This window comes from Saccopteryx bilineata, chromosome X (genome assembly GCF_036850765.1).
Source record: "Saccopteryx bilineata isolate mSacBil1 chromosome X, mSacBil1_pri_phased_curated, whole genome shotgun sequence".
Taxonomy (NCBI): Eukaryota; Metazoa; Chordata; class Mammalia; order Chiroptera; family Emballonuridae; genus Saccopteryx; species Saccopteryx bilineata.
In genome coordinates, this window is record NC_089502.1 from 91,218,871 (window position 1) to 91,230,939 (window position 12,069).

Sequence of the window (12,069 nt, forward strand, 5' to 3'; positions counted from 1 at the left end):
ACACTGGTTAATAAGATCATACAGGTTTCAAGTATACAATTAATTCTATGATACATGATCTGTATATTGCATTGTGCGCCTACCACCCAAAGTCAAATAATCTCCTATCACCATATATTTGGCGACTTTACTCTTTACTCCCTCTAACATCTCTTCCGTCTAGTAACCACCATACTGTTGTCTATGTCTACGAGATAGTGTTCTGCTGGTTGTTAAGTGTCTATTCATATAAAGCTTTACTACTAAGAAAAAGCACTACTTGGTACCTCCAAGATGCTTTCATTCCCAAATGACATAATAGGTCTGCTGATTATTTTTTTAAGGAGAAGGGTGCTAAATCCATAGAAAGGAAAGCAGTCACAAATGGGCAGAGTCTTACATTTCAATAGCCATTAACTTACATGTGGTAGGCAGCCTCAAAGATGGTTCCCAAGATCACTGCCCCTTGGAATTCATGTTCTTGTATAAACAATTTTACCTGGAGTGTGAGCTGGATTTATGTAACTTACTTGTAATGAACAGACTAGGGCAGTAGTGATAGGATGTCACTTCTCAGAATAGGTTATAAAAACTGTGGCTTCTGTCTTAGGCTCTCTCGCTAACTTTTGTCCTCCTTCTCTGATCATTTATGTTGAGGAAAGCAAGATTCTATGTTATGAGCAGCTCTATGGAGAAGCCCAACAGCCAGTGAGGAAGCCTCTCAGTACCCACTGAGTGAGCTTGGAAGAGGATTCCCTTGCGGTTGGGCCTTCACATGAGATTGCTGCTCTGGATGACAGCTTGACTACAGTCTCAGGAGAGATCTTGACCCAGAGGTACTCAGCTAAACTATGCCCAGATTCCTGACCCACAGAAACCATGAGATGATAAATGCTGCTTTGCAGTTATTTATTAAATTGCAAGAGATAACTAATATATTGTGAGATTTTTATACAGTCACGGCCCACTTAATAACATTTAGGTCAACAACAGACCACATATACAATGATGGTTCTCTAAGATTATAATGGAGCTGAAAAGTTCCTATTGCCCAGTGATGTAGCTGTCATAATGTTGTAGTGCAACATACTACTCCTCACATATTTGTAATGATGCTGGGGTAAACAGAACCCGCTCTGCTGCCAGTCATATAAAAGTGTACTGCATATAATGCAGTAGTAGGCTATACGACCCAGGTTTGTGTAAGTGCACTCTATGGTGTTTGCACAATGATGAAATTGCATTATGACACATTTCTCAGAATGTATTCCTACTGTTAAGTGGCACATGACCTTATTAAATCAGCTGCAATTTGAGCTACAACTAACGAATGTAACAAAATGTGACAATGAATTCAGTTAGCTTCCAGATTTTCTAATTTATCTTTGTCTCTTACATACTTTCCCCCAGTAACCACAACATTAAATATTTATTCTTTTGCTTTAATTGAAATTATTATTGAGATAATTATAGATTCATATGTAGTTTTAGGAAATAATACAGAGATCCCTTGTAAACTCTGCTCAGTTTCTCCATTGCTAATATTCTACAAAACTACAGTATATCACAACCAGAATACTGACATTGATACAATCCACTTGCTCAGATTGCCTTAGGTTTTTAAAATTTTTATTATTATTTGTTTATTTGTTTGTTTATTTATTTTTTTGAGAGAGACAGAGAGAGGGACAGATAGAGTCAGACAGCCAGGAAGGGAGAGAGATGAGAAGAATCAATTCTTCGTTGTGGCACCTTAGTTGTTCATTGACTGCTTTCTCATATGTGCCTTGACCGGGGGCTACAGCAGACTGAGTGATGCCTTGCTCAAGCCAGAGACTTTGGGCTCAAGCTGGTGAGCCTTGCTCATACAAGATGAACCTGCACTCAAGCTGACGACCTCGGAGTTTTGAACCTGGTTCCTCCACATCCCAGTCCGACACTCTATCCACTGCGCCGCTGTCTGGTCAGGCAGATTGCCTCAGTTTTGCTTGTATTCATTTGTGTGTGTGTGTGTGTGTGTAAGTGTAATTCCTTACAAATCTTTTACTTTAATATTGTCAAATACTCAAATTACATCCCTTTGTAATTAAAATCTAGCCTTTACATTATTCTTTATAAATGTTCTTTCTGATGGTAAAAGTTTATATTAAGAGACATGAATTCAGTATTTTATTTCATAGCTTCATATTTATAAACTGAAAATAAAGTCAGTAACAGAAAATAATAAAAACCACTTATAGATTATGTAATTGTCAAAGGAAAATTCACTTACTCTGAGTTTTCTTGAAAGCAACTATAAAGTAAAATGTTACCCTTCCCCCATAATTAATGTATGGGTGCTTGAAATAAGAAGTGAAATAATATTAAGTACAGTTAAAATTTTAACACTGCCTCTTTTTCCCTTTATGAGAGAAATGAAAAGTTAACATTATTTGTATCACAATGTCTGAGGAAATCAATATATACAAGTTTTTATTTTATGATCAGGCAGTGTTAAAATGCATAATTAAATATCTAAACACAAACAGCCAAGGAAAAAGCCAAGCTGATTATAAACCATGCAAAGCCAAATACTTTTGCATAAATGATAAACCTTTGAGGAAAACAAAGGGATACCTACTTTCTGCTGCTAGAAGTCCTAGGAGGAAGGCAGCATATGGACAAACAACAAACAGTATGATTTTAGAGCAAGCAGGTTATCAAGCCATAGTTGGGCCCATAGACGAGCCACAAGAAGCATGGTCCCCAGTCCCAGCTGAAACCAAAGTGAGCCCCTGTGTCCATGAGCATGTTTCCTGGGACTGTCCAGGATTTCAGTCATCAAAATCCTGGGTTCTGCTTCTGACTTCTTTGACATGAAATATGACAACAGAACATTTCTACTTTGGATTATTAAATAACAAAATAACAATATACTGTTTATCATCAAGATTAAACTTAACATGCTAGTGAATGTATTAATAAACTAATTTTAATAATCAAAATAGAAAATAATCTCTCATATACAAATTATTTTACAATATAAACACTATACCTAAACATGTTAGACTTCTCTTTAGATGACAAATTGGGAAGCTTATTAGTTTTAAATTCATCTTTAAACTGTAATTTTTTTAATGTTTTATTTTATTGATATTTTAGAGAGAGGAAGGGAGAGAGCAGGGGAGAGAGACTGGAACATCTGTATGTGCCCTGACTGGGGATCAAATCGGCAACCTCTGTGCTCTGGGTCAATGCTCTAACCAACCGAGCTATCTGGCCAGGAATAAACTGTGATTGTAAATAGAATTTTGGGGATACTAAAATAGAATTGTCAGCTTTTCATTTTGTCAAACAAGTTATTAAAAAAATCGAACAACCTATCATTTATTATTCTTTCATAGAAAGAATAGAAAAGGCATTATGTAAAGATGAAAAGCAGACAGTCCATCTCAAGAAAGAGCAGTTGGTGACCTCACACTCTTTTCTCTCCAAGCCCTCCAGCCTCCTTCCCCACCCGCTCACTCACACCCTGTAGGCACATGCTCTATGATCATTTTTCTCTTTTTGCCATGAGTTTGGATGAAGTTCCAGGTGCTTTGTGTTTTGTACTGTAAAACAAACCTATGACAACTTAAACAGGAAGACGGTGGAAAGGATAATGTTGGAAAATTAAAATAAATGATGTAGAATTTAAGAATTAGAATTAAATAAAAACTTGTTTGAAAATTAATGAAATATTTAGAAATAAAAATGAGATGAAAAATAAAAATGAGTTCATTTATGAAAGTGTAAACCCTTATGTGACTCCTTATAGTTTTTTCTAACCAACCATACAACCACTGGTTGCAGAAAAGGAAACTTGTTGGCAGATAACTAGTGCTAAATAATGCTAATTAAGTAGTATAATGCCTCCTTTTAAATGCCTTAGTTAAAAAAATGAATTTTAAGAACATATGAATAATTTCTGATAGTTATGGGAAAGTTAGAAAAATATATTAGAATTTTCTTCAAATTTCTTCTTTGTCTTTGACTTCTAAGTATATAAAAATTTCCTCTTCATTTAGGGTAGGTGATCAGACATATACACTGCATAATATTTCTTTTATCTTTTATTTGCAGCACCTGGACAGTACTATTTAAAAATATTTTAGAGACAGGCCCTGGCCTGGTCTCTCAGTTGGACTATATGTCAAGGTTGTGGGTTTGATCTCTGGTCAACCAATGAATGCATGAATAAGTGGGAAAACAAATTGATGTTTCTCTTTCCTTTTCTCTTGCCCTTCCTCTCTCTCTAAAATTAGTCAATAAAAATATTTTAGAGATAGACATTTAGCACATGAAATGAAGACACAGACTGCTTACAAGATCATTAAGATCCAGAAATTAAAAAACAGAGAGAAAGAGAAAAAAAAGAATAGGGTGTGACTGCAGGAAAGGGAAGAAAAATGCAAAAATGTGAACAACAAATTCAAGTGAGAGCATATAAACTAACTGCAAGGCAGTGTAAAATTTTTGTTTTTGTTTAAAAAGGAAGTACTGTAATCAGAAACTATTTTAACCACATCATTTAGAGACTAAACTGAGCAAATAGAAAAAACTGTGCAATTAAAGTGTACCTAATAGACATACTTATAACTAAAGACAATTACTTTCCCTAAAAGAAAAATCCAACTTTTCACAGCAAGAAAACTTAAGAGCTCATTATACTTTTATTAAACAGAGGTACATATTCAGGGGAAACATTAGAGATCAGTTCTGTGAAGCCAGTGCAAGGACCATAATGCTCTGTAGGCCCATAAAAAAAAGGAAAGAGAGGAAAGAGAGGAAAGAGAGGGAAGGGAAGGGAAGGGGAGGGGAGAGGGGAGGGGAGGGGAGGGGAGGGGAGGGGAGGGAAGGGAAGGGAAGGATAAAAGGAGAGGAGAGGAGAGGAGAGGAGAGGAGAGGAGAGGAGAGGAGAGGAGAGGAGAGGAGAGGAGAGGAGAGGAGAGGAGAGGAGAGGAGAGGAGAGGAGAGGAGAGGAGAGGAGAGGAAGGAAAGAAGGAAGGAAGAAAAAGAAGGAGGGAGGAAGGAAGAAAGGGAGGATGAAGGAAGGGAAGGAGGGAGGGAGGGGAGAGAGAAAGAGAAAGAAAGAGAAAAGAAAGAAAGGAAGGAAGGAAAGAAGGAGGGAGGGAGGGAGGGAGGGAGGGAGGGAAGGAAGGAAGGAAGGAAGGAAGGAAGGAAGGAAGGAAGGAAGGAAGGAAGGAAGGAAGGAAGGAAAGAAGGAAGGAAAGAAGGAAGGAAGGAAGGAAGGTTCTGAGCTAAGGAACAACAACAAAAAGCTACAGGTGAAAGAAACAAAAAGACTGACAGGAAACAATAGGGAACACTGCAGAACATATCTATAAACACAACTAGGGTCTTGGCTTTTATGTGGTAAAAGCTCTGGGCAATTACCAAGTCAGAACAAGAGGAAAACAGTGAGACCTTCTCCCCAGGCTCCCTTCTCTAACATTCCCATGTCCGATTTTTTTTGGGGGGAAATCACCCTCTCTTAAATGAGGAAGGTTCACATCCCAGTTGGTAAAAGTCAAAATGAAGAACTAAAGGGTGGGGGCAAAAGTAGGTTTGGAGTTGTTTGTATGGAAAATGCAATTAATAACTAATAATATAAGAATATTCACGTACTCACAACTGTAAACCTACTTTTGTCCCACCCTGTATATAGCTGCAGGAATGCAAAACTTGATCCTGTTATTTTGCAGAAGGGATAAGCATGTGAACATGTATGCACACATAGGTATATAAACAGAGAGAGGAGGAAGCACAAATATTGACCAATGCTCACGGTTCCAATAGGAAAGAAGCATTAGCACATCAATTTTTTCTATATTTCTAATTGTGAAGGCTAAACGACTCATGCTTTAGGAAGGGTCTTGGGTAATATATGAATATTGAATAAGCCAGTTCAAAAGGACAAATATCAAATCAACAGTGCAAAGTCATGGCAAATACTGAGGGACTTCAGTGAAAGAAGAAAAACCAAGGGCAGAGGACATATGATGCGGGAGTTAAATTAATAAAGAAACACGTAACACACACACACACACACACACTTGCATTTACATACACATATATATGCATCCTATGGATTTTTAGTAAATGATACTTGAGAATACCTAACTAGTAAGATGAAAATCTGAGCATTTTGTAATACAATTTTGTGAACACAGGTGTTTTTTTTTTTCCAGAAATACCTATAAACTTTTCACCAAAATGGCTAACTTCTTCTATGGTCTTCTCCCTTGAATGCTTCTATACATGTGTTACAGACTTTATAAAAAGAGAAGAACTTGTACATTGTTTTAAGAGGTAACTCACAAGGTAATGTTACATAGAATGATGCAATTAAAAGCAGTGTTGTCCCAAGTCTGACCTACTGTGGTTGACGGGGAAAGTCTTACATCAAAATTTTTTTATTGAGGTAGAAGATAATCAGAAAGGTCCAAAAAGATCAACTACAATGTTGGGTCTGGAGTGCAGCGCTGGGTCTAGAGAAGGGAAAGGGGAAGAAGTATTTTTGAGGTGAAAAGAAAAAAGTGAAATATTGGTTTTGGAGCAGTAGGGGAGAGGAACTCTGGTCATTAAAATGAAAAGGAACCAGACACATGTGGATGGGATTTGGTTGCTGACAAACTTCCTTAGAATTCCTTGGAGGACCTGACTATATTCACAGAAAACGGTTTATTCGGAATGGAAGAAAGAGGATGTAGACATCAAATAATTCACACTGGTGAATGAATGAATGACCCACTTACCTGAGGAGGTAGGGTCTTCGGAGAAATCTGGCAACTCTTCAGGGGGATCCCCATAGAATGAGTTGAATTTGTGACTTGACACAGCTGCTAGTACTGCACCCTAAAGCAAAGAGATGAAAAAAATATTAAAACAAATACATAAACAATGAACAAATGGTTATTTAGGGATAATTCAGAAAGTCAAACATATAGATGACAGCTAGAAAAGGGTTAGCTTTTATTTTTTATTTATTTATTTATTTTTATAAATAAATTTTTATTTTAATGGGGTGACATCAATAAATCAGGGTACATATATTCAAAAAAAACATGTCCAGGTTATCTTGTCATTCAATTCTGTTGCATACCCGTCACCCAGGTTTAAATAATTTTCAATTTCTTCAAATCAATCATATATGCATATACCAGAATAACACTGGTGGGGACTGCAAAAATATATGCAACTACTTATATCTTGAACTCAAACATGTACCACAAATAGAATATTCTGCAGTCTCCATAAAATGATGCAGAAGAATGTCTAATGAAACAGAAAGACTCTTGTTGGGGACCAAATAAATAAACAGGGTATTTTTGCAATCTGGACAGCGGTGCTGGACCCAAACCCCACCTCATTTGCCCCTTTAACAAAGAGCTACACCTGATTCTCATTTGTTCTCCGGAGGAGGCTGAAGCTAGTTTCTTATTAGTGTAAAGCAGATTTGAATGGTATGGTGGGGGTTGTCTTTGAGTTGCCTTGGAAACTTAATTGAATTGCTGATGGACTACTTTTTTTCTATGAATAAAAGTGGATGTGTTTCAGGGAGCAGGGACCTTACCGCTAAGGAACAGTAGAGACTGTTTGCCGTGGAGTCCTTCTGAACCCGTGTGTGTGTGTGTGTGTGTGTGTGTGTATCTTTAAGTCCCTGTCTATCATTTATTTCAATTCCACAAATTTTCCTGTTTGAGACCACGTAATAGACTTGTCGTGGCTGGACTGTGACAATTGGCGCCCACACGTGTGGCCATCAAAAAAGGGAAAGAAGAGAGGTTATGGAATCCCCAGAAGTGTGCACATGAAGTAAGTATAAAGCTTTTAGAGAGCAAAGCTTTTTAGTAGTGTTTGGTGAGAAAGTATAATAAATAATTCTGGAGAAAAATAAATATGGAGGTTGTAGGATCAAAAGTGGGGGACCTTTTTCTTTTTGTACAAATGTTTTTATTTGAGAAGAAGCTGTTTGAACAGAATGAGGTAGAAACAGAGGAATGTAAATATGAGAAAAACTTAAGAGCCTGAGAATAACTTGGGAAATGAGAATATCACAGCTCTGGTCATTTTAAACTTTGTGCCTCCGCAGCTCTCTGCTCCCAAAGTCTTTGTCTCAGACCCTTGGAGATCCCCACTCCAACAAGCTTTGGGTCAGGCTCGAGATGCAGGGGAAAAAATGGAGGAATTCAGCAATATTAGGCAAAGTCCTGATGAGCAATATCAAGAATTTGTTTCATGGCTGATTCTGACAGTTGAAAGAATAGTGATAGAAAAAGAAGTTTATATCAGAATATGCGCTGATGTTGGGACTTCATACATGCAAGGTCTTGCTTTTGCCACAGCCCTTAAGGTGAGGATTCCAAGAATTTTTGATAAAAGGCAGGACAAAGGAAAGAATGAAGGTCAGGGAAATACTTCTGCCTGTGAATCTTGTTTCCAATGTAGCAGCTCGGTTGGGCCCAGACTGGCGGAGGCTGCAGCCAAAGGAAAGGTAAAGCAGGGAGGTGAACGAGGAAGCTTTCCCTGGTAAACTAGGTCTGCCACTCAGCTGGGGTTGAGATGGAGGCTTTCAGCAGCCCACAACTCGGCATGATTAGTCTAGGCTGCCAGTTGCAGCAGCTATTAGAATTTGAGCTTTAGTAAATAAAAAGACGTAAGAGTTTGGGAAAATTACAGTTTTTCCCCATTATTCTCTAACTTTCTCTAAACTATCATTTTATTTCTTTCCTATTCTAGGCCTGGAAAGAGGGCAAAGGGGGAGCCTGTTTGGATGTGCCTAAACAAAAATCTCATATGGCCCACTTGAGATTTTTCAAGAGAGATTTCTGTTTAGTATTTATCCTTACCACATTCCTATTAAAATAGCCCTACGTAAGCAGGCCACATTCTAATCTCTAAAATCCCAGGTTTCACTCTTGATTTGTGTAATTGTATGTGAAGTCTTTGTTTAATGTCTAAATGTGTCTGTCTTCAAGGCCTGAATTAAGTTTATGCATGCCAAAATTGGAAATGCCAACTCTAATATTGTAAAAATAAAATATCATCCCTACAAATTAAAAAAAAATTTAATTTGAACAAGTAAAGCACGCTAATTAAAATTTAAATAAAATGAAATGTAGATCCTAAAGATTTCCTAATTTGGCCAAACTGCTGCAAGCTAAAGTTGCTGCAGCTGCAAAGCTTAAAGCAGGGTTGATTTGCTTAACAAAGGTGTAATTTTTTTTTTTACTCTTTGAATTGCCTGTTGATTGATTGGATAGAAGTGTTTTGATAAGTATGGAAATATTACTTGAAAATGTATTTAGTATATTTTGGTCATATCCTGGAACTACTGCAAATATATTTACTTTAAAAAATTTCTTTTGAATGCTGATGTACAGGAGATGCCAAACCTCTTTCTTTTGCAAACTTCTACCCTCTTTGATTTGACCCAACTAGTAACACTGTTTTGTCTTTTTCTAAATAGTTCCAGATATATAGAAAAAGTTTATATAGGCAGATATGGACCCTCAAAACCCTCAGTGAGATCTGAGCATGGCTTCTAAGGTCTGTAATGACCAAGAGGAAAAGAAAAGGCAGACAAAGCCCCAAAGAGATCAGGAAAAATATCAACTCTTGCCATGCACCCTTAAAGGCTCCAATGCCCCAAAGGGGCCTCATAGGACTCATCAGGGCCCTGCTTCAAGAGTTGAAAGGAAGGTGATTGAGCTAAAGCCTGCCAGGTTTCTTTGCCCCTAACAGGGACATACCTTTACTGTGGAAAAAAAGAGACACTGGAAGGTAAGCTGCCCCCTCACTCCTATAAGGGAGGGTTCAGTCTCCTCCAGCCCTGCTCCAGCCACCTGTGACCTAACCTTGCCCAGCCTCCTGGGATTTGCCACTGAAGGCTAAAAGTGCCCAAGGCCATCAGCCCCATCTCACATCACTGTGGATGAGCCTAGGGTATTTCTTCCAAGTAACAGGTAAACTGATTTCTTTTCTTGTGGACATGAGGGCCACTTACTATGCCTTGCATGAATACTTGGATCTTTATTCATCCCTCGAAGATCTCTGTGGGTGTTGATAGTCTATTTTCTGCCGATTTGTTTAATATATAGTGTTTCTTTTATTCCTCCTGCCTTAGTGCTCCATGTCTATTTTAGGCTGGAACCTGCTCCTAATTTAGATGAATTTACCTCTGCCACCCAGCATAGTTTATCCCAAGGTTCTCTTCACCACGCCACAGCTCCAGAGCTCCAGAGAAAGGCACCCTGGTTTTATCTCTCTAGTTTAAAGAAAATGGAATATCCATCTCCATATGTGCTGCAGATGGCTTTACCAGTCTGTCTCAATCATTATCTGCTAGAAGCAGTGGTCATTGTGACTTGGGCTTTAGCTACAAAGTGTGGAAATGTGACCAGAACTCCAGTGCCTTGTGGACTTTTCCTGAATGTGTGTGACTCTTGCTCTTTGGGACAGTTCTCAGACTGAAGTGGGGTTGTGTTACATTTACAAATAATATGAAGCGATGATGGTATAAACATGGACTTGGTGAAATTACATTAACATGTTAAGGACACTTAAGACTGTAAGAATTTTTATTATAGATCCTGTTGTATTAGTTAAGACTTTGCTTGATAATTTAATCATTTAATTGTATTAGGACACTTGTTATAGTACAATTATCTGTTAGCATTGGCTATTTCAATTTTGTTGTTTATTTTATAGTTTTCCAGTCTGCTTCCAAATCGGAACATGGGAATTCAGATGAGTATAAATCACAGCACATGAATTGAAGTTTTAAAAAAATAAGAATAGAAAGGGGGGTATGTTGGGGACCGACAGGGTATTTTTGCAATCTGGACAGAGGTGCTGGGCCCAAATCCCACCTCATTTGCCTCGTTAACAAAGAGCTACACCTGATTCTTATTTGCCTCACCCATGTTCTCTGGAGGAGTCTGGAAGCTAGTTTCTTATTAGTGTCAAGTAGATATGGATGGTATGGTGGGGGCTGTCTTTGAGTTGCCTTGGAAAACTAATTGAATTGCTGATGGATAAAAGTGTATATGTTTCTGGGAGCAAGGACGTTACGGCTAAGGAACAGTAGAGACTGTTTGCTGTGGCATCCTCCTGAACCCGTGTGTATGTGTGTGTGTGTGTGTGTGTGTGTTTGTGTGTGTGTATCTTTAAGTCCCTGTCTATCATTTATTTCAATTCCATAACTTTTCCTGTTCAAGACCCCATAATAGACTTGTTGTGGTTGGACCGCGACAGACTCTTGTGATAAATTACATAAAAAAGCTTTTAAAACAATCTACAGTATGGTCTTACTTTTGGGAAAAAAAGGCGAATATAGATATAAGAAACTGAACATATAACAAATAAGTATCTCTAGGAAGTAGGAATATGAGTTATTTATCTTTTTTAATGTTTTTTTCTCTCTTCCCTTTTGTTGTTAAAAATGACTATGTGTTGCTCTTAAATAGTGTTTCTTAAATTAGGTCACTTGGAAGAGTCAACCACATGTAAATCTTATTAAACCATATGCATAGCCTCTTCTGATTCCAAGGTGAGAATGACTGTCATACTGACATCATGACATCCTTTAGGGTTCTTGGGTGGAAAATGGTTGGAAATTATTGTTTCAGTAACAATAAAAATCATAAAAGTCGTTTTATAAGTGTTCAATTCTGCAGGACTCTTCCTTGGCGTTGTCACTTTCCCGCTGCATAAACCTACTAGGTCAATCTCTTAACTTCTGCAGGTTTTCTCCTTTGTAAAGTGAACATATTAAAAGTGACATAACTTAATAGGATTGTCAAAAATCATAATATATATAAAAGTATCTGCAAACTGTGAAGCATTTTGTAAATGCAAATCATTACGAACCCTACTAATATATAGCTAGAACATGAACACAACCTTTTGCTGGCCTAGGGAAGAAATGCTCATTTAGGTAATCTAAGTATCAATTCACTTAAGTACTCTTAAGTCTAAATTTTAAATATTGAACTCTTCGATTTCTCTGAAAAGAAAATCTTTTATGTGTGTAGGCATTTAGTAAATATATGAAAACATTAGTATAAA

At 37.5% G+C, this 12,069-nt stretch overlaps 1 protein-coding gene across 10 annotated transcripts in view; it reads right to left on the reverse strand.

Annotated features, from left to right (window-relative positions):
- The window catches only part of CASK (calcium/calmodulin dependent serine protein kinase), a 493,794-nt gene that overhangs the window by 145,151 nt on the left and 336,574 nt on the right, over window positions 1-12,069 (reverse strand). For 7 of the 10 annotated variants that reach the window (XM_066250386.1, XM_066250384.1, XM_066250381.1 and 4 more), the window contains exons 10-11: window positions 6,756-6,855; window positions 2,600-2,617 (exon numbers count right to left, since the gene is read on the reverse strand). In XM_066250386.1, the coding sequence (XP_066106483.1) occupies window positions 2,600-2,617; window positions 6,756-6,855 (118 nt within the window). The remainder of the gene's footprint in view (window positions 1-2,599; window positions 2,618-6,755; window positions 6,856-12,069) is intronic. The other 3 variants (XM_066250389.1, XM_066250387.1, XM_066250382.1) reach the window with 1 other exon arrangement.